At 38.0% G+C, this 21841-nt stretch overlaps 1 protein-coding gene across 4 annotated transcripts in view; it reads left to right on the top strand.

The window, feature by feature from the left end:
- Positions 1 to 18223, top strand: part of GAB1 (GRB2 associated binding protein 1) — a 128302-nt gene extending 110079 nt beyond the window's left edge. For 3 of the 4 annotated variants that reach the window (XM_030878121.3, XM_060299722.2, XM_060299721.1), the window contains 5 exons: positions 2044 to 2133; positions 3863 to 3956; positions 5671 to 5794; positions 11337 to 11459; positions 13666 to 18223. In XM_030878121.3, coding sequence (XP_030733981.1) covers positions 2044 to 2133; positions 3863 to 3956; positions 5671 to 5794; positions 11337 to 11459; positions 13666 to 13824 — 590 coding nt within the window. In that variant the 3' untranslated portion in view covers positions 13825 to 18223. The remainder of the gene's footprint in view (positions 1 to 2043; positions 2134 to 3862; positions 3957 to 5670; positions 5795 to 11336; positions 11460 to 13665) is intronic. The other variant, XM_030878122.3, reaches the window with a different exon arrangement.
- Positions 18224 to 21841: the final 3618 nt, after the last annotated feature.

Raw genomic sequence — 21841 nt, 5'->3', positions numbered from 1 at the left:
CAGGACTTCAGACTTACAGATTCTTTAATTTTCTTGGATAAATGAAAACAAACGATTGCCATTATAAATAGAAAGTAAAATTGATAAAGGGAAATCAGAGAGAACGTGGAATCTAGAGTAACTCTTAAGAGATCTGCTATGGCAACTGCAGACAGAGGAAACAAAGCAGGTGTGGTGGGTCCCAGAAGATAAATTCCATTTCGAACATGCAGTGTGAAAGCCTACAGAACCTCCATGTGGGGTGACATTGTAGGTATGCCAATAAGGATCTTAGGGGAGATCTGAACCAGAGGTTAAGATTTACCAAGTTGTGCTCCTAATGAGGGAGCAGATCACATGATCCAGAGATTGACAGCCCCGGGTGAGATTGTTTTAACCCCCGAGGGTTAAAGCACAATGGGGTGCTCTTTGCTAAAGAAATGCGTCATGTCGCTTTCTTTGTTCAAACCTAATCTAGCTAAAGCCTCCTTGTAACTGTCTTGGATTTAAAAGCTGAGGCTCAAGTGAGTTATTTAACACTGTTGACTCTTAGAATTTGAGAATCAGTGTATCCCGGGAGTTGGTTCATTTGCTGCCTCTGCTTTAGTCTTATCTCATACCCTTTATTGTGGCACTTAAGTAATTAGAGAAGCATTCCAGTATTTGCCTCTAGGCAGCAGAGGAGAAGTACATACACCTTGGACTTTTTTTCCTTTCTCTCCTCATAAGTAATACTGAGCCATCATTTGAGTATCACTTTCATTTCTGTCTGGAACATAAATGTCAAATTGAGCCAGGCAGTAAAAATAACAAAGAAATGAAGCTACCAAAATGCCTGAGCGACTGGGTTCAATTCAAGGCAACATTTTCACCTTGAGGCGTTTGTCCTAAACTCAGGTTTAAGTTTTGCATGGAGTAGAAAATACATGGAAATTTTATAAATGCACTATTAAAAAATTCACTTAGTACGGTATCTTTCTGTGAAGAGCGCCAAGGAGTACCCTTGAGAGTACTTGAGAGAGTTAGGAAATTTTCATGTTTTATAAGCTAGAAAATCACATTTTCCAGAACTTGTAGATTTTGGTCAATAAGGTGCTAGAGATCAGCATTAAATCAGCGAACTCTAATATTATTTTCCATCTAATAGATGTCAACTCAGTTTTGTACATGCCAAGAAAAAAGAGAATTTGGTGCCATTGAGAATGAAGTAGTTTAAATTCCTGATTGAAATGATATTGCTACTCTGGCATCCAGGCTTCCAGTGGGAAAAAGTATGAGGCCAGCTGCTGGGTATTAAACCTGTACTTTTCTTAAGGCTTTTCAGCAGTACTAGTACATAACAGAGATTAAACGAAAAAAAAAAAAAAAGATGGAAACTGAATTTATACTTTCCAATTCTCAAATTAAAGCTAGACAGTCAGCAGTTCCAGAATCTAGACATCTAATCCTTGCAAAATGGTGTCACGGGGGCAACCACTGAGTGTTCAGGGAAAAGAAATGCTGGTCTTGGTTTTGACTTTGGAGTAGCAGACATTGTATCAATAGAACTTCTCTAGAAGGGCGCTTTCAGGTGGTGAAGGAGTAGTCAGATTAAGGTTTTTAAAACACCTCCATCAAGTTAAGAAAGTAGGCCTTGGTACTTTCGTATGAGACACCAGACTTCAAAGAAAAGATGTACTTGCCATCTGACTGAGAGGTTTTATAATTTTTTATTGGATCCAGTTTTCTAAGGCATGTTAGAAGAGTAACTAACATGACACATGTTTTTCCTCTCTTCCTCCAAATAAAGGTAACAACTAACCAAGAAGTTATGCCACTAAAACCCTACCATCTTTTATAACAGTTTGCTTATTACGTTGTTGCATGCAGCTTCGGCGTTCCCATGGTATTGAGCATGAATGATATGCATAGCCAGACTGAAATAGTCTCTACAAACAAACTTTTGTTTATGCTTTTGAGATGTAACATGTCTGCTCAGGGCTCTGTTGCTTTTTTACAGAATCCATTTTTTTTCCAATTAAAAAAATAACATTATATTAAGAAAGTCTTCTTTTTACCAATTAGGTCAAAGTCCTAAAATTTTAAGACCCAAACCCCATGGTTTAGAGCGAACTGATTCACAAACCATAGGTGACTTTGCTACAAGAAGAAAGGGTATGTACTTTAGCACCGCATGCTGGATGGGGTGTTGGGAATTTATGTATTCTGTGATGTTGTTTCCTTTAAAAGTAAAGGAGAAGAGCCTTAAATACTATTTTGTTGTAAATAAAACTTCCCAGCGTGTAATTTCTAAAGTGAATGCTTCCCATAATATACAGCGAGTATATTTGTTATGCCATTAACAGCAGCATGTTAAATATTTGATAATATATGATATTCAGTCTTTTCCTTTTGCATTATTCTTTTAACCTTTTAGACATCAATAGAGTGTTTTCTTTAAGCTTGTGAGATGCTTGTGAGTTCCAGTTGTCTCCTGTATTTATGTATAATGTATATATTCTGTTCTGAGACAATATATAATCATTTCCATGGATTCATTATTTTATGCCATTACTTAGAATTTGACAGCTAAGCAGCTCTTAGCCTCTGTGTTTTAAAAAAAGTGCAAACATCAGAGTTAAAGAAATACTTGCAAGTGAGCACAGCATTCTGTACATGTCCATTTTAAGTGTATAGGTGAGCAAAATTATTTTAACTCAAACTTAAATCAACGTAGCCTTCAGAAAATCTCATTGAATTTTTTTGTATTTGAGTTGCCAAAAATACTTCGGCATAAACCCCAGAGAATCTACGTAATCCTTTAAAATGACTACCTATTTTATAGTTGGAAGGTAATTATAACTTGGTTGATTCAATGTACACATATATGCACAAAGACTAGAGGAGGGATGCCTGGAAAAAATGAAGACTTTTTCTTTAGAGTGGCAGGATGACGTGTAACTAAAATATTTACCTAATATGTTTAAATAGTATCCTAAAATATAATGAATATTAACAAATAATACTGTTGAAGTTCTTTTGCTCATGTCATGAATTTCTGAAAACTGAGTCTTACTTTAAGGGCGAAGAGCTCTGTGGAATATATACTGGCAGAGTAATTAATTGTCCACTGCAATCATAGGGTAAATAAGAAAAGACAACTTATAAATAAAGCTAATAGGAACATTAGCATTTATTTTTACTTAATTTGTTAAAGGATGTTGTTGGTTAAATTAAGCTAAAAATTTGAGACAGTTGTTAAATTGTGGCCTTTTCTCAGAGCAGAGTTTGAGTATAAAGATATAATTATTGCTTTATTTGGTTCCAGACTGGGCCTGAATTAATTTAAAAGATTTGGTTATTAATTCTTTTTGTCAGTTTTTGGTTTTGGCGAAGTTTTGTGTTTATTGCTTCCTAAACATCATTTTATATGTATAGTTGTATAAATGATGCTTCGATGTTGATGACGAGGACTGTTTTTACATAGAAAATTAAATGTCCGTGTTTGAGGATAAAATTAGTGAAAAAAATAAGGAAATAATGAAAAGTACAAATCAAGTAACTATGAAGGAATTGGGTCACATTACTCTTTCTTGTTCTCATCGTTTATATTCATAAAATATTTACTTAAGAGGCAACATGTTGTAATAATAGAGTTTTATTTAGACTTTCAGTCAACAGTCAGGAAACATTATCTGATTTAGCTTTTGCCACTAATTTTTTAGCTGTGTGACCTTGGAAAAATCACAAAACATCAGTGTGCTTCTTTTCATGTGTGAAACTAAGCTGGTCCTAGGTGTACAGTGGCTATAATGTATACATAGAGATGTAGAAAGAGGGTCTTGTTTTGTTTTCCAAATTTCTGTATGCTAAAGTCTCTTTTTTTTTTTCTCTTTTGTTTCAGTCAAACCAGCACCTTTAGAAATAAAACCTTTGCCAGAATGGGAAGAATTACAAGCCCCAGTAAGATCTCCCATCACGAGGAGTTTTGCTCGAGAGTAAGTCTTTGTTTAAAATACTTAGCTTGATTGTGCATCATAATGGAGAGTAACTAGAACAGTGGTTCCCAAAGGATGGTCTGGGGAGCCTCCCTTTTTGGGGTTCTGTGAAGTCAAAACTATTTTCATGAATATACTAAGATGTCATTTGCTTTTCCACTCTCCTCTCATGAGTGTACACTGGAGTTTTCCAGAGGTGGCATAATGTTGGACGATATCATTGTGACAGCTAATAGTGTATGTATTTGTGTACACTTGTCTTTTTAAATTTTTTTCTATTATAGGTAATGTGGTAAATATCAGTAGATATCACCCATATTAACCAAAGTTCCTTGGGGTTTTCAATAAATTTTAAGAGTGTGAAAGATTCATGAGGCTAGAAATTTCTGAGAACTACTGCTCTGGAAAATACGGTAGTTTCTTGTAGGGATTATTTAATGGAGATTCATTTAAATGTATATGTGGAAATGAAAAGAATGTTTGTAGTTACAAACCTGTGTTGAATGTGTACGTGTGTGAATATATGTGTGTGTGTGTGTGTGTGTATGTGTATATATATATAAGTTTTTTTAAATAGTAATTCTTAAATCTTCCTTTTTATATCTGTGTCTTTCTACTTATCCTCCACATCACTAGCAATACTTTTTCGTTGTTCTGCAGAAGGTACTTTGTTGTTGTTTTTTTTAAACATCTTTATTGCAGTATAATTGCTTTACAATGGTGTGTTAGTTTCTGCTGTATAACAAAGTGAATCAGTTATACATATATCCCCATATCTCCTCCCTCTTGCGTCTCCCTCCCACCCTCCCTATCCCACCCCTCTAGGTGGTCACAAAGCACCGAGCTGATCTCCCTGTGCTATGCGGCTGCTTCCCACTAGCTATCTATTTTACATTTGGTAGTGTATATATGTCCATGCCACTCTCTCACTTCGTCCCAGCTTACCCTTCCCCCTCCCCGTGTCCTCAAGTCCATGCTCTAGTAGGTCTGTGTCTTTATTCCCGTCTTGCCCCTAGGTTCTTCATGACTTTTTTTTTTTTTTAGATTCCATATATATGTGTTAGCATACAATATTTGTCTTTCTCTTTCTGACTTACTTCACTCTGTATGACAGACTCTAGGTCCATCCACCTCACTACCAATAACTCAATTTCGTTTCTTTTTATGGCTGAGTAATATTCCATTATATATATGTGCCACATCTTCTTGATCCTGCAGAAGGTACTTTGATGCTCAGAGATATCCCTTTACAGAAGCAGACTTGAAGACATAGAGAACAAGCTAGTGGTTACCAGTGGCGGGGTGGAGGGGGGGGCTGGAAATAGGGTGGGGAAGCAGGAGGTACAAACTACCTCCCACTACGAGATAAGTGGGAGCTCATCTTGGGTGTAAGATAGGCTCAAGGATATATTGTACAACACGGGGAATAGAGCCAATAGTTTGTAATAACCGTAAATGGAAAGTAACCTTTCAGAATTGTGTAAAAAAATCAAAAATTTTTTCAAAAAGAAAATATCCCTTTACAAATAGTTATAAATATTAGTTGTGCATTTGAATATGTGTGATAAATTGTACAATAATAAATGTGTACAATAAATGATTGTGAGCATAAATGTTTCTGGATGAATGTATACTATCACTCATTTTTACTTTCAAAGCGAATTGAGAAATTTTGATCAGGGTGTGTGTTTGTGATGGTCATCTCTGTAATCAGCTCCTCCAGGTTTCCCATGTCTCCCCGGCCGGATTCAGTGCACAGCACGACTTCAAGCAGCGACTCACATGACAGTGAAGAGAATTATGTTCCCATGAACCCAAACCTGTCCAGTGAAGACTCAGTAAGTAAAATCTTCTCTTAACGTCTCTCTTCCTGAGCAGCCCTTCTGAATCATTCACACTAGACCCTTCTTCCAGTCCATATACCTTACCCTTCCATCTTTCTTTACTTAAGGAAAAAGGATAAAAGACAACTTTTTAAAAATGCTTTTGGGGGCTTCCCTGGTGGCGCAGTGGTTAAGAATCCGCCTGCCAATGCAGGGGACACAGGTTTGAGCCCTGGTCCGGGAAGATCCCACAGGCCGCGGAGCAACTGAGCCCATGCGCCACAACTACTGAGCCTGCGCTCTAGAGCCCGTGTGCCACAACTGCTGAAGCCCACGCGCCTAGAGCCCGTGCTCTGCAACAAGAGAAGCCACCGCAATCAGAAGCCCGTGCACCACAACAAAGAGTACCCCCAGCTCACCCCGCAACTAGAGAAAGCCCGCACGCAGCAATGAAGACCCAACGCAGCCAAAAATAAGATAAATTTTAAAAATTAAAAAAAATTTATATAAAAATGCTTTTGAAAAACAGCATCATCAAGTCTAAAACCAATAAAGGGTCAAAGTGTAATATTAATATCTATAAAGTAGATACAAGTTAGTTAAAAATCACAAAATCTGGGCTTCCCTGGTGGTGCAGTGGTTGAGAGTCCGCCTGCCGATGCAGGGGACACGGGTTCGTGCCCCGGTCTGGGAGGATCCCACATGCCGCGGAGCGGCTGGGCCCGTGAGCCATGGCCGCTGAGCCTGCGCGTCCGGAGCCTGTGCTCCGCAGCGGGAGAGGCCACAACAGTGAGAGGCCCGCACAGCGGGAAAAAAAAAAAAAAATCACAAAATTTTCCAGTTATATTTCTTTTAAGATGTACTTCACTTTTGAAACTATTCAAAAAACTACTTTTTACTGGAAGCATTTTATAATGCATTTCTCCAGACCCACGTCAGCGTACTCAGTGAAACAGTCTTATGCCGAGGGTTTTTAATAACCTTTCAGTAATACATCCTTAGGTAGGGCTTAAAGATCAAAGAAGACCTGTTAAAACCTGATTTACTTCAGACTGACTGTTATTACCCCAAGGCCCAAGAATTTTGTAATAGTAGCAAGCATTATGTTCCTCAGAAATCAGGCAGTTGCCAGAAAATACTTCAGATGTTTAAAAACACAAGCCAATTTTAATTTTTTAAAAATCTTTTCCTTTTGCTTTCCCTCAAACCAGAGACACTGCTTGCTCTGTTATTTGCTTTTTAGTAGATAAGTATATCAGTTGGCATTAGGATCCCCTCTGAGTAACAGAAAATAAGCAAATAACAAGGCCTTAAGGCAGACGTTTATTTCTTTCTCATGTAGAATTCCAGAGAGTCAGTCCGTGGTTGTTGCGGCAGCTTTTTGTTCCAGAAGCCCTCGGGGATCCTTGCCCCTTGCCGCTCTCCAGACTGCTGTCCCCTGGGTCTGGCTCACAGGCTCAATAGAACAAGATGATGCTCCAGCCAGCAGATTCACATTCCAGGCTGCAGAATGGAGGGAAGGAAGAAGAAGCAAAGGATGCAGCCCAATTGCCTCATAGAGAAGGTTCCCAGAAACTGCTGAGTCCAAACTGTTGACCAGCACTTAGCCTCTGGCCACATAAACACGAAAAGGACTGGAAACCGTAGCCTTTGTACCGAGGGACAGTGGGCCTGGCTAAAAACCCCCTTCCCGGTGGAAAGGGGAGAACAGATCATGGGGCACAACCAGGCAGCATATGATAAGCAAATATCTAATGTCAAAATTTGGCATGAATGACATTTTAGTGACTTTATTTTCTTTAAAACAATTCTGTTCAGAGATTCAATATATAAAGCCCTATTTTTTCATTGAATTTATGTCTTTAATGGACTTTAGGCAGAAACAGATTTCTCATGACCATTTGTCAGGGAACAAAATTAAGTGATTTGAAAAGCCTGATTTGATGCTTGAACTAATTAACTGTAAAATATTATCAAATTCATAAAGTATTCAAAAATGAATAAGATAATTTAAAATATTTATGTCAACCCTGAATTAGAATACAAACGAACTATATCAATAACATTTTCACTAATGTTTCAAGGTAGGGCAATTTTTATTAACTGACTTTCACTTCTGGGTTTGTAATTTTTCCATTTGATGAGTAGTGTTTTATTATTTTTATTAACTTAATTTTTTTTCTTCATTATAGTAAACAGACTCTAGTAGGAGACTAAGTAGGGCTTCCCTGGTGGCGCAGTGGTTGAGGGTCCGCCTGCCGATGCAGGGGGCGCGGGTTCGTGCCCCGGTCCAGGAGGATCCCACGTGCCGCGGAGCGGCTGGGCCTGTGAGCCATGGCCGCTGGGCATGTGCATCCGGAGCCTGTGCTCTGCAGCGGGAGGGGCCACAGCAGTGAGAGGCCCGCGTACCGCAAAAAAATAATCTAAGTAAATCCTCAGTGCTGCCTTGGAGTACATGTTACCCTCAATTTTCATCTTTAGGTGGTTAAATGAATTTTTTTATTACAAAAGTAATTCTTTTCTGAGATACTAAAGAATCTTTTATTTTGCCCAAAATAGTAAATAAACATAAAAATATTGGAAAGGACCTGTAATAGGAAAGTTTGAAAGTATGATTTGTCATGAGTAGGTGTTAGGTGAAGGGAAAAATCTAGAAAAAATCTGTTACAATCAGAAAGTCAAAGGAAAGGAAGATATAAAATTGTTCTTTTATATAGTATAACACTAAGCCAGAAAGGTAATTTTACCTGCACGGTAGAGGTGTCTAATAACCACCAGATAGTGAATTTCTAAGGTACTGAGGCCCTAAGGGTTAGAAATAAGCAAAAATGTCCCAAGTGAAAATATCCATCTGCCATTCACAGTAGAAAAGTCAGCTGTGCCATTTCCATCTTATGCCACCAACTGCAAGGGCTCATCTTAGTCCAAACAACTTTTCCTTAGGAATGAATGTAATAGTTACAGCAATATTTCCCACACCTCTTGGAATTTAGTGTATCAGTGGAGAACCATAGAAGTTCACAAGGTCTAACATATGCTCAGGTTGATGAAGTTGGTAAAAAATTAGTCTTGGAGAAGTTGAAACAGGATTGGATCAAATCTGGTTTATAGGGACAATGAAAATTAAATTCTGTACATTGAAATGTTGAAGCACAGTCTGTTTCCTATACTGGTGATCATGGAGCAGGCGGTGTCTAATGAAAGTGAATTGGTGATGCTGCCTGTTTTTTATACAAACATCCAAAGTCAAGCATTCGTGAAATGAACCCTTAATGTGACGCCTGAAATTCAAGTGACAGTACATCATTACTAAAGACATATATATTGTTTGTAACAACATCAAAAGTATGTTCAATAATTTTATATATTTTTTTCAAGAATTTTAGAAGAACAAAGTACTACTATATTTTTTCTTTTAATTCACAGAACACTTCATAATAACTCTTCGAATCTTAGGGTTTTTCTAAACTGTTTTGGGAAAACACTGGGTTAAAGCCTAGAATGCAGAGACAGGCTGTTCCCAGTTGAGATTAGATTAGATCAAGAGCAAATAGACTTTTTGGAGGGACACACATTTTAACAATACTTGAAGATGAAAACATTTCCAGTCCTAGTAATTAGACAGAGTACAGTCGAACTAGCAATTCTGAGAAATTCTCTTTAAGAACAGCTTACTGAGATTAAATGTGTACATCATATGAACTCAAGGGTTTCTTTCGTGGCCTACAACACCGTGAATAATTCTAGATGTTTCCAATTAGGGAAATTTCAGGTATGGGCTCTGTCATTACATTTGAATACAAAATTTTACACACGCGCACACACACACACACACACACACACACACACACACCATGCAATCTGGCTTGTTCTTTTTTTTATGTGAGAATGAAATATAGAGTCATTTGCAGAAAAAAATTTCAGTTTTTTCATGAATTAGAAGAAAGAGGGGGAGCGGATAGCTATTTGTACTAATTGAGCACTGACACTTGCTTACATTTTTTGTGCCCTACATGTTACTGTCAATATTTTTTTAATGTTTTATTAGCGGTAGTTGATAAATTTGGTTTAAAAATCTGTTCCTACAAATAGGGCCATCACATTCAGTAGCGCAGGTTGTCTGCTGCATACACATGCCGCATGCAGTATGTAGGATATACAGTAGACGGCACACATGCTGCATCTGAGTACATGCGACCCAGACCATGTCCCCCTCACCAAGAGTAAACTCAGTGTTTTCCTAGCAATTGTCCTTTCCCTAAGTCACAGCTTAGTCTTTTTAACCCAAACAAAATGGAGTAGCAATATGAAAGAATCAGCAGAACCAGATTTATGCAGTTTCCAAATCACGTTGTTCATCCTAACAAGTATAAAATTGTCAAGTTGATTACATCGTTACGGTTTTCTTCAAAAGTATAAGCTAACATGTGAACAATAATACCTATGTGATAGAAGCCACAGGGATGAAAGTCCCTAATGAATATGTAGTGTCCTGAGAAGTCAGGAACATTCCCAGGTGAGGTTAAAAGCAGCAAGGCGTGGAAACAAGTCATTTGTTGGAGCACATTTGAAGACTGTCATGATCAGAGTAGCAGGTGCATGTAGGGACATAAGTTCACGTCGTCCTTTCCTTTTTATTTAGCATTGATCTTCATGTTCCTAATAACCTATTTCTTTTTCATTTTTCTGCCTCAAGCTTTTTCATTCTTGTTGTTCATTGCTGTCCTCTCCCTTCCTTTTTTCTTTTTCTTTTCTTAGAGAGGAGTCCTTCTGTTGTACAGTTCCTATTAGAACAGAAAGGATAAGAAGACAGAAAATTAAGTGGTAAAAATTCCAGGCAGTTGAAACAAAACAGACTTTATAAATGGAGTCAGTATGCATAGCCCTTAGCTACCATACTTATTCTAAATTGATTTTAGTGTGAAAGCCTTTAACTCAAATATAGAACTTTAAAGTTTTTTTTAATTTGAGAGGTGAGCTCAGGGTCTTTCTACTCTGCCATCTTGGTCGATCCCTAAAAAAATTTCATTTGAAAGCATGGACTGTAAGGATCCTATAGTTAAAGAATGTTATTGAGAACAGATATCATTTTAAAATATCATTTTAATAGCGTTGAGTTAGACTATTCCAACTGGGAATTCCCTGGCGGTCTAGTGGTTAGGACTTGGCACTTCCACTATCGGGGGCCTGGGTTCAGTCCCTGGTAAGGGAACTAAGATTCCTTAAGCTGCGCAGCACAGCCAGAAAAAAAAGAAAGAAAGAAAGAAAGAAAGAACTGTTGCAGTTAACTGTAGCTTGATGGCCCAGCCTTAGTCTGAACCAAGTTTTACTTTTCAAACTACTTTTAGCTTGCTTACCTATGCTATGTTTTAATCAATTTTTTAAATATTACTTATTTTTCCCCATCCTAAAAGATTATTTAATTTTCTAAGGAGACATTTCTTGAAGCTGTGTCCTCTTAAAATTACTATTTAGGCTTGAGTAGATGGCAAACAAGGTAATAAGCAGTATGTCTCATGAATGTTTGACAGTTGATTTTGTTGTATTTTACTTTCAGAATCTTTTTGGCAGTAATAGTCTTGATGGAGGAAACAGCCCAATGATCAAGCCCAAAGGAGACAAACAAGTGGAATACCTAGATCTAGATTTAGATTCTGGGAAATCCACGCCACCACGTAAGGTAAGTGAAACCTCATTCTATAAATACACTGAGCTCCCATTTGAAACCTGAAGAATCGGGTCTCCTTTGGGGGAATTTTCTTAGTATGTTTAATTTAAAGTCTATTCCTTAATGCTTTTTCATAAATCACAAAAGTGTTAGACTGATAAATTTATTTTTTCATCTCTGATGGTATGGAAGTTACACGCTTTGTACTCTCTTAGTGATTACCATCGAAATGCTTACTTACTAAATTCTAAAGTTCCAAAGTTAATCATGGTCTTCACTCCCTTTCCGATGTTAGTTCAAATTACTCCTTTTCTGACTTTCTTGGTATTTTTGTCCAAAAGTTTTAGGGTTTTTTGTTGTTCTTGTTGTTGTTACACTCACAAATTAGACATTAGTAGTAGTAATATTCTTACTATATAGACAATGTTTATTTACATTTTCCTACACGTTTACCAACTTCTTTTTTTATCATTCCTTCTTGTGTCTTAGACCTTCCTTCTCTAATCATTTTCCTTCCTCCTTCCTTTAGAAGTTCTTTTCATGGAAGTCTGTTAATGGTAAATTCTTGCAGTTTTTGTTTAACTGAAATGTCTTTATTTTGCCTCATTCTGGAAAATGAGTATTGAGGGTTTTGCGGGGGGAGCAGTTTGAGTTCACAATTCTTAATTGACAGTAAGTTTCTCTCAACGCATAGGAGATACTATTTGCTGTCACCTGGCTTCCATTGTTCCTGTGAAAAGTATGCTGTCAGTCTAATTGCAGTTCCTTTGTAGGTAATCTGTCTTTTCTATCTGGCTGATGTTAAGATCTTTTCTATATCTTTGGTGTTCAGCAGGTTCACTACACTGTGTCTAGACATCTAGACATAGATTTTTCTTTATTTATCCTGCTTGGTAGAAGTTGTGCAGTCTTTATTTCTGGATTCATATTTTTTGTCAGTTATGGAAACGTCTGAATCATTATCTCCCTAAGTATTGTTTTTCCACGATTCTCTTTCTTCTGTCCTTTTAGGTTTCTGATTAGACAGTTAGAACTTCTCATTCTGTTTTTCTTATCTTTTACCACTCTTTCATATTTTCTATTTTATCATTTCTTTGCTTACGTGTAAAATTTCTTTAGGTCTGTCACCAAGTTCACTAATTTCTCAGTTCTTCTGCTTAACCTATGTGTTTAATTTTTAATCTCAATATTTTATTTTTCACTGCTGAAGTGACATTCTGCTTGGCTTTTTTCCCCCAAATATGCCTATCTGATTTGAATAGCTTCTTACTCCTTTTTTGTTATCCTATTTCTTTTATTTTTTATTTTCCAATTCCTTTAAACATTTTATACACATATTTTATACTATTTATGCAGTAATTTCCATACCTGAAGTCCTTGGAGGTCTGAATCTGTGTTTACCGTTTCTCACACACCTGATGGCTTGTTTCCTTGTGTGTTCGTGCATTTTTATTGTGAATTTATTTTGCTAAGCATATCTGTGGGAAACCTGCAGACCTAAATTTCCTTCAGAAAGGATTTGCATTTGCTTCTGCTAGGAAGCAGGTGATGCTACCACCCTAGGACTACCTCAGTTTCCTTCAGGGGTCCCTATCCTAACAGGATAGTTTTGGGTTCCGCATTCCTCCCACCCAGGCCTCCTGATTGCACTGCTCAGTTGACGTTCATCCTGAAGACGACACCGTCTTGACCCTTTAGCAGCTCTCTGCTCCCTCCATTTCCCTCACACCTTGGATATTTCCCTTAATTTCTCGTGAGCCCAGCAACGCGTTAATAATTACATTTGTTTTAAGTTAGTGAGTATCTAGTTGGATTTTATGTAGCCTGCCATTCTTGAAATACTCCTTTTCAAAAAACATTTCTTAACTCTGAAAGTAAACACCTGTACCTGTTCTCAGGACTTGAAAAAGTCAAGCTTAAGCTAAAAGCAAGCTGTGTCTCTTAAGGTGAACCAGGGGGCTGCTCTCCTTCTTTTCTAAGAATTTCATCTGTTATGGGAGCATTAGTTTGAATTCTTAAATATAATAATTTTAAAATTAAGGGAAAAACAGAGTACAGTTAGGAGAGAGACAACATTGTTAAACTGATTTTTTGGTGACCCAGTAGAATTTCAAGAGTTATTCACAGTGCATATGTGTCTGTGTTTTAAGACTGGAGTTCACTCAGAAGCACTGCTTTTTCTGTGGAGGTTTATGGGGTTTTTTCCTTTGCTTTTTAGCAAAAGAGCAGTGGCTCAGGCAGCAGTGTAGCTGACGAGAGAGTGGACTATGTCGTGGTTGACCAACAGAAGACGCTGGCTCTGAAGAGCACCCGTGAAGCCTGGACTGATGGGAGACAGTCCACAGAGTCTGAAACGCCAGCCAAGAATGTGAAGTGAAAATGCCGCTTTGATGTCTCTGAACAAAAGAGGACTGAGCTGTAAGGAGAAATCCTGTTTGACTGAAGATAACTTGACCCTTGTACTCTAGGTAGACCCTCAACTGAACAGAGTCGAAGTCAGAGGACCTTTCAGACTTAATCAAGCCATTGAGCGTGTAAATGGTGCTTTGTGGTATCTGAACAATTCATCACATGTAAATAATGTGGGAAAATACTGTTGTTTGGTTCCCAGAGAAACATTTGTTTCGTAGTTAACACACTTGTAGTATTACTGTATTTATGCACTTTTCCATTTAAAGCATTGGTTTGGGTATTCCCGAATGGACCTTAACATGATTCTGTTGGGAGTTCTTGTTTTCCTCACACTACTCTTAAGAACAATGCTACGTGAACTAAGCTACTTTCCACTGGGAAATTGCTCTTTCAGCTGCAGGGTAACAACAGGACGTGAGAAGTAGATTCACAACATACCTTTCTACCTGAAACTTAATGGGGTAACCGTTAGCTTAAACTACAAAGTAGAGTTGGACTCATCATTCATTGCCTTCCAAAGTGCTAAGCATCATGTACCTACTGGTGTCAGGACTTTGTTCTCTGGTTCATGGACATTTGGTTTTCAGTGGTGGGACTTTCTTGTATTTTGTTAATTACAGTGTTTTGGGCTCATTACGTGAAGATTCTGCCAGGTGGGATCTTACACCTTGGAAAGAGTGAATAATCACACTATCAAGTAAGCGTACAACTCACTGATGGCATGTGGTGACGATGTGCTCTCACATTTTCAACATGTATTAAACTTTACGTTATTTGCAAAGTGTAGATTATATAACTAATCAGGTACGTACCAGGCACTGATGTGCTAATACAATGATCAGGTTTAGACAGTGAGCTTTAGTTGTATTCGTGTTAGTCCTCTAATGCTGGTTTCCAGTTTGGAATTAATGGCACAATTGACATTCACTGTTAGTTATAGCAACATACTGTGATTTTTAATTAGACAGTCATTCAGATTTATTACTCTAAGAATGAAATTCTGTCTTTTGACACCATAGTGCCCTATGATTTTTTTTTTAAACTTTACTTAATATTCTTCTTGGCCTTATCCTATTTAAATCCCTATGCAATTAATATTTTATATCTGCATTTTTTAAAAAAAACAGATGTTATATAAGTGATTCTCATATGTAGCACCTATTGCTTTTCCAGTAAAAGAATTAAGGCTTGTGTACTGTGATTTATATTCACTGCCCCAATTCAAGAAATATTGGAGCCTTGCTATAATGTGAAATCTTAAAGTCATGGACCTCTTCCAACCAGATTTCTGAAACCACCAGAGGTGTCGTATAATTCTTTCTCACCTATAACATGGTCCTATAGCAAGACCACACATTATCTATAGTAAGGCTACAATTTATCTGTCTTGGCTTTGCAATGTAATTTAGAAAGCAGGTATAGTTATTGGTTTGATTGGTTTTTAACTAAGTTACATACAATCTCTTATGTACTGATTTGAGACTTACTAACAGTGTTTGGAGGGGGCATAGAGATTGAAGAGCCCACAGCTGAGGCATGTTTCCCTCCATGCAGACCTTTAATGTTACCTGAGTACACAGATGTGCCCTGATTTCTGGCCCCTTGGTCACCGTACTGTGCCTAATCAATGTAATGGGTTTATGTCCCCTCCATGAGCTAAAAACGTTCATAACAAGATGAATTGTAGACAAGTAACATTTAATGCTTTTAAATGTTTGCTTCTTTTTAAACAAAAACTAAAACCCAGAACTGAATTTTGAGGTGGATTTTTAAATAAAAAAACATTGTTTGAGTTTGCTGTGAGTAAGCTGTTTTATAATGAAACCACAAAATAGAGTCGAAAATCATTGAAATGTGCCTCAACTGCCAAAACACATAACGCAGTTGATGTGTGAAGATACCAAATTGTGTTGCATGGAGGATAAACATACTCTGAGATTTAGAACACAACAGTAAATATATTGTTAATTCAAAAATCTTGGGGGCTTCCCTGGTGGCGCAGTGGTTGAGCGTATGCAGGGGACATGGGTTCGTGCCCTGGTCCGGGAAGATCCCACATGCCGCGGAGCAGCTGGGCCCGTGAGCCATGGCCGCTGAGCCTGCGCGTCCAGAGCCTGTGATCCGCAACGGGAGAGGCCACAACAGTGAGAGGCCCGCGAACCGCAAAAAAAAAAAGAAATCTCGTTTTAAAAGCTACCTATCAGAAGAGTCTAAGGCAATAATGAACTTTTTAGTGTAATTTCTCAATTTTTTGCAAGTTACCATTTTGAAGACCCGCAGCACTCAAATCTGTAGAATTTTCCCATTACGCAGAGTAATTTAAGAATTGAAAATTAGGCAGTTTGTTAAACTAAATCACATTAAACATTGCATTAACAAATTAAATGAAAAGACAGTCTCTTATAGAGTGGTATTTCCCAAAGATTTTTTAGCACTAGAATCTCTTTTAAGTAAACTCTTGTGTAAGCCCAATATGTAAAGCCTGGAAAGTCCATTTGATCAGTGTAACTGTATTTTGAGTCCACATTTATGTTTACTTGTCTTAGAACATTACTAAGAATAACATTTCTAAGTAACACAAATGTGAAATTGGGGTTATAGATAGTTGGTGAAACCTTAGCTACCAGTCTGTTTCTATGCCTCGTTTTATTCACATGCTATCAAGCGAATTTTACTTCATGCAAATGTAAGTAAGTACAAATAATAATAGGGTTTAAACACACATTTCAGGAGATTCTTTAACTAGAAATAGATAAAGTTGTATTCCCAGGTTTATATAAACGTAAATTATCCTGGTAGTGGAAGTTTATACATAAGCAGACTCCAGTGTGGTAAAATAGTGTATGTAACACATTAGAATGTGCATTTTTACTAAGTTTTTAAACTACACACTTTTATAAAAACAAAATTTGAATCAAACTCTTTAATACCCCTAATCGCCCACAAGAAGCTGAGTTTTGGCCAGGCATGGGTTGAACACCACTGGTTAACTGTGTAACAGTTGTGTTATAAATCAGAAGTTTTTTTCTCCCACGTTTGATGATCTCTACCTTTTATTCCTTATTTTGAAAAACTGTACAATTTTATGAAAGTTTGAATACCAGTGCGCAGCTCTGCTTTCAAAACTCAAAATTCAGACTTGAATAATGTAAGCTATTTAACCCACAGGATGCATCACCTTAGAAAGCTATAAAAGTGGTTTTTATCTACACTCTATACGTTTTCATCTGTATTTTTATCAATACCATATAAGCTACTGTGAGCGTTTTAGAGAATTCCATAAAGGTACTATGAGTGTGTGTATGTATATATAGCATTGTATTTAATCATAGACTAAGTTTAATTTGATATAGAAATACTGCCATACTTGTACATTAATGTCATAAGTCATAATTCCCTCTGGACTCTTTATATTTAATTCATCGGAGGTCGTAATCTTCATAGTCATAAATGCATTCAAACTGGAAATTGAACACCAGTGTTTGTTTTTCTTTTTCTTTTAGTGGGAAGTTGTCTGCTTTCCCCCTTTAGCAAAAACAGTATTTTTTATATTTTGTTAAACTGTTGACTATTTTATGCCTGTACACTATACCATAGGCATAATTCTTAGATATTCCCAAACACTCTTAGTGCCTCCTTATTTGGCGCATTGAAAGGATTGGTGTTAGTATTTCAAATGAATTATCCTTTAAAAATATACTAGCCTTAAACAGTTTAGAAACAACAAGGGAGACGGAATCTTTTTATTCCTATCTTTGGGTCATGTGGTAGGTCTTATCCTCCATTGGTAGATAAGCAGTCAGGTCTGTAACAGGATTGACATAACATGACCAAACCAAGTGGATACAGAGAGAGAGAGGGGCATATCCCAGGATAACAGTTATTGTCAATAACATCAGCTATATGTAAATCTGTATATAATTTAAAATACCAACAACTATGAGGTGAAAAAGCCATGGTGCAAATGAATGTTGTAGACATCATGGACTTGTTCTGATGAAAAATCACTTGTCGGGTTGTTGAGATGATTGGTTTTAATCTGACTAAATATGTTTATATATCACTACAGCTTGAAATAATTTAGTTCATCCTCCATAGACTTATCTTTCTTTAGGATCAGTATAATGCATATTGTGAGTTTCAACAGACTGTTTCGTCAAGGGATTAACATAGCTTCTAGCTTCCTTTACTAAAAAGATATGGCTTTGTGTGAGTTCTTGTAACCTAAATCAATTGTTGATAATCATTCCAAATTTCCACAGCAAAATCTTATGTATAAACTTATTTCTCCCCTCTTGCACATCTTCTTTTGTAAAGATCCTATTGTAGATATTTTCTGCTACCAAATAAAACTTTTCAAACAATTTGGTTTCAAGACCTTAAGTAGTCAATTTGGATACTGAAACTGTGACCCAATAAGGACATAAAACTTCTATTTCCAACTCTTCCTTAGAGTCTTTATCTAAATCAAAAACCCAATTCTGCCATTAACTACACTTCGCAGTTCTACTTCTATAGGGTCACTCATTTTCTGCAGTAAAGATCCCACTAAATCATGCTAAATATAATAGTCATGCTCTAACCAAATAGAAAAAGCTCCTGAGACCCAGTTGGCCTACGCGTATGCGCGTTATTCCTTCATGTAGCCAATGCTACCAGCACTTTGTTGAGTAAAAGGCCAATAAGTAAGGGCCTGTGTGCAACCTTTACCATCAGGAAATACATTCCCAACATGACTTGGGAAATGATAGCTGGCTGGGCTTCTTCATTTCTAGGAAAGTTTTCAGACACCTCCAGTGCTTCATAAAACCCCAAGAATTACCATAAGTCGCAGCATTTTGCAGCTCTGACTCTGTCATTAGATCATACTTGGGAAATTGGGGAAGAAAATTAAGTTCCTAAAGTTTACTCCTATAATTCATTAGACAGGACTTTATTACTTTTAATCATGGTTATGTTGGTGATTCACTCGTAGCTCAACATGTCTCTGATTTTGTGTGTGGTGCCCAGAGCATTTGGAGGACTCAGTATGTGGTGGTACAGAAAAGAAAAAATCACATCAATGTTTTAAAAGCCCACTTTCTCCAATATGGTATCATGATGGTTCATGTGTCAACTTGGCTAGGGTGTGGTGCCCCTGTGTTTGTTCAAACACTGGTGTAGACGTTGCTGTGAAGATACTGTGTGGATGTGATTAACATTACAATCCGTTTAGGTAAAGCCAATCACCCTCCATAGTGTGGATGGGCCTCATCCAATCAGTTGAAGGCCTTCAAAGCAAAAACTGAAGTTTCCCACCGAAGAAGGAATTCTGCCCCAAGACCGTAACATAGAAATCCTGTGTGAATTTCCGGGCTGCCAACCTGCCCTACAGATTTCAAACGTGCCGTCCCCATTTCCATTGATAGATGCACAGCATACGTGGATGGATGGATGGATGGATGGATGGATGGACAGATTCTTTCTCTGGGTCTACTCCCTATTCATTGTGGGAGGAGACATACAAGGACATGAATACCAGGAAGTAAGGATCGCGGGCAGCATCTTAAGAGGCTAGCTGTCACAAAGGCAGAGTTGAGTGTTAAGAGATGACACTAAAGATGGAGGGCCTTAAGGACCAAGGAACTCAAGTGTATTGAGAATTAAGAACTTTAAAATGTCAGAAGACAAAGCCTGGAAAGAGTAGGCCACAGGAAGTCGGGAGATAGTGCTGAACCTGGGTCTATGCGTTTAGCTCTGTGTCCTTATAAATTACAAAGCTATTCAACAGTTAATTGAGACACTGTGTTTTACAGTCACTCTTACTTAATCCTCGTAATACTGTGAAGTAGGTAATGTTATTCTCTCCAACCTTCAAGTTCCAACTTAAACAGTTCCACAAGGCTTTCCCTCAACTACCCCACCCAGAGGTGCTAGCTCCTTCCTCTGAAAGTCACAAAATTGGCGAGTCTCTTCTGTTTTTCACTTTGGGCTTTTGTGATGGTATATTAATTTGCTAGGGCTACAACCACAAAGCACCACAGACTGGGTGGCTTAAATAACAGATTTATGTTTTCACGGTTCTGGAGGCTAGAAGCTAGAGGTCAAGGTGTAGGCTGGTTTAATTTCTTCTGAAGCCTCTTTCCTCGGTTTGTAGATGGTCGCCTTCTCACTTTACCCTCACTTGGCCATTTCTCTAGACATGGGAATCCTGGTGGCATATTTTCTTCTTATAAGGACAGCAGCCATATTGAATGAGACCCTCACCTTTATGACCCATTTAACCTTAATTTGCTCTTTAAAGTCCCCATCTCCAAACACAGTCATATTCTGAGGTATGGGGGGTTGGGTCTTCAACATGAATTTTGGGTGGAACAATTCAGTCCATAATAGATGGCTGTGTTTAGCTCATCTACCTAGCTATATGCACCTTAGAATAAAAACTGTCTTATCTGTCGTTACATCAGTCACAGCCCTGGCAGGAAAAGATGGCACATTCAAAGGAGTAATTGAAGAGAGTTGAATGAAGAAACTGTTGCAAATCTGTAGATTGGGTGAAGGGAACAAACAAGGGGTGGTTAAGAACCACTAGCAACAGTAAGAAGCCATCAGCACTTTTGGAACTGAGGAGGGAAATGGTGCTGTTACTGACACCCAGCAAGAGCTGTCCACCAGCAGACATTTCAGCCTTAGGTAAAAGGACGCAGCCATTACCAATAGCAGACCAGCGGGGAGGGAGTCAGGTTACCTCTCCTATGACTTGCCATTGGCTAAAGACAACCAGCAGCCAGAAATAACCCAAGAGATGTAATATCAATACATGGAGGTCATCTTCTCAGGGCACATGGCAAGGCGGAGAAGGCAAGAGGGCAGGTAAGACAGAGCAAACAGAGAAAATCCTTCACAATCGTCATATTTATTACCGTGTCAAACCATCAAAGAAATAAAGGGTCTGTGGAAGATTGGCTTGCTTAACAGCTGATCCAAGCTCTTTCTAGAGTGCCATCGTGTGCTTCAGAAGCTGTAAGGATAAAAAACTACATTTCCTAGACTTCCTTGCAGCTAGGGCCCGGCCCATCCTCCACTTTCCACCAGTCACATTCAAAATCAGAAACAGTTCAGTGGAGCGAGAGGCGGAACTCTGCGAAGCATCAGTATTGTTAAATCAAGCCGTTCACTTTTAGTAGATGAAGCGATGGTTCCTAATCCTTGGTCGACAGCTAAGATGGCATATTCTTGGAGCCCACGTCTGTGGTGGCAGCTTCCTGCACCCTCATGGCGCCATGGGCACGTGATCCTGGATTCAGCCACTAGTGAGGTGATTTCTTGAACCCGGATTCCTGATTGTTTCCATGTCTGGCTCTTCTGTGGCATTGTTCTGAGAATCATTCCTAAAAGCCTATACACCTGCTAGTGATTGTTAACTCTATAGTAAATTTCTTTTGGTTTAAAATTGCTAGAGTGGCTTACCCCTGTTGAAAACTGACACGGGCCAGTTTTCCTGCCTCTTGGATTCTGGAATATATTTTTTTCTTATTCTCATATTGCAAAACTGTATAACTAAAGAAAATTGGGGGATGGTGGGAGAGGAGAGGAAAAACACTTGCAATCTGTGTTACTTCCCTTTCTTTGCCTGCAAATGTGCAGATAGATTCTGCTTTTCGCATTTACTGCTGTCATAAATATCTTCCCAGGTGTTAAGCATCTATCTGAATTATTATTTTAAAGACTGAATAATATCCCTTCAAATATTTTAAAATACTCAATGATATCCAATTTGGATACAGGTGTGGGGAAGGGAACACTGGCATATACAGTAAGTCCCCTACATACGAATGAGTTCCGTTCCGAGAGTGCATTTGTAAGTCCAATTTGTTCATAAGTCCAACGAAGTTAGCCTAGGTACCCAACTAACACAATCGGCTATGTAGTACTGTACTGTAATAGGTTCATAATACTTTTCACACAAATAATACATAAAAAAACAAACACAAAAAATAAAC

Source organism: Globicephala melas, chromosome 5 (genome assembly GCF_963455315.2).
Source record: "Globicephala melas chromosome 5, mGloMel1.2, whole genome shotgun sequence".
Taxonomy (NCBI): domain Eukaryota; kingdom Metazoa; phylum Chordata; class Mammalia; order Artiodactyla; family Delphinidae; genus Globicephala; species Globicephala melas.
This window is presented reverse-complemented; position numbering and strand designations above follow the sequence as displayed.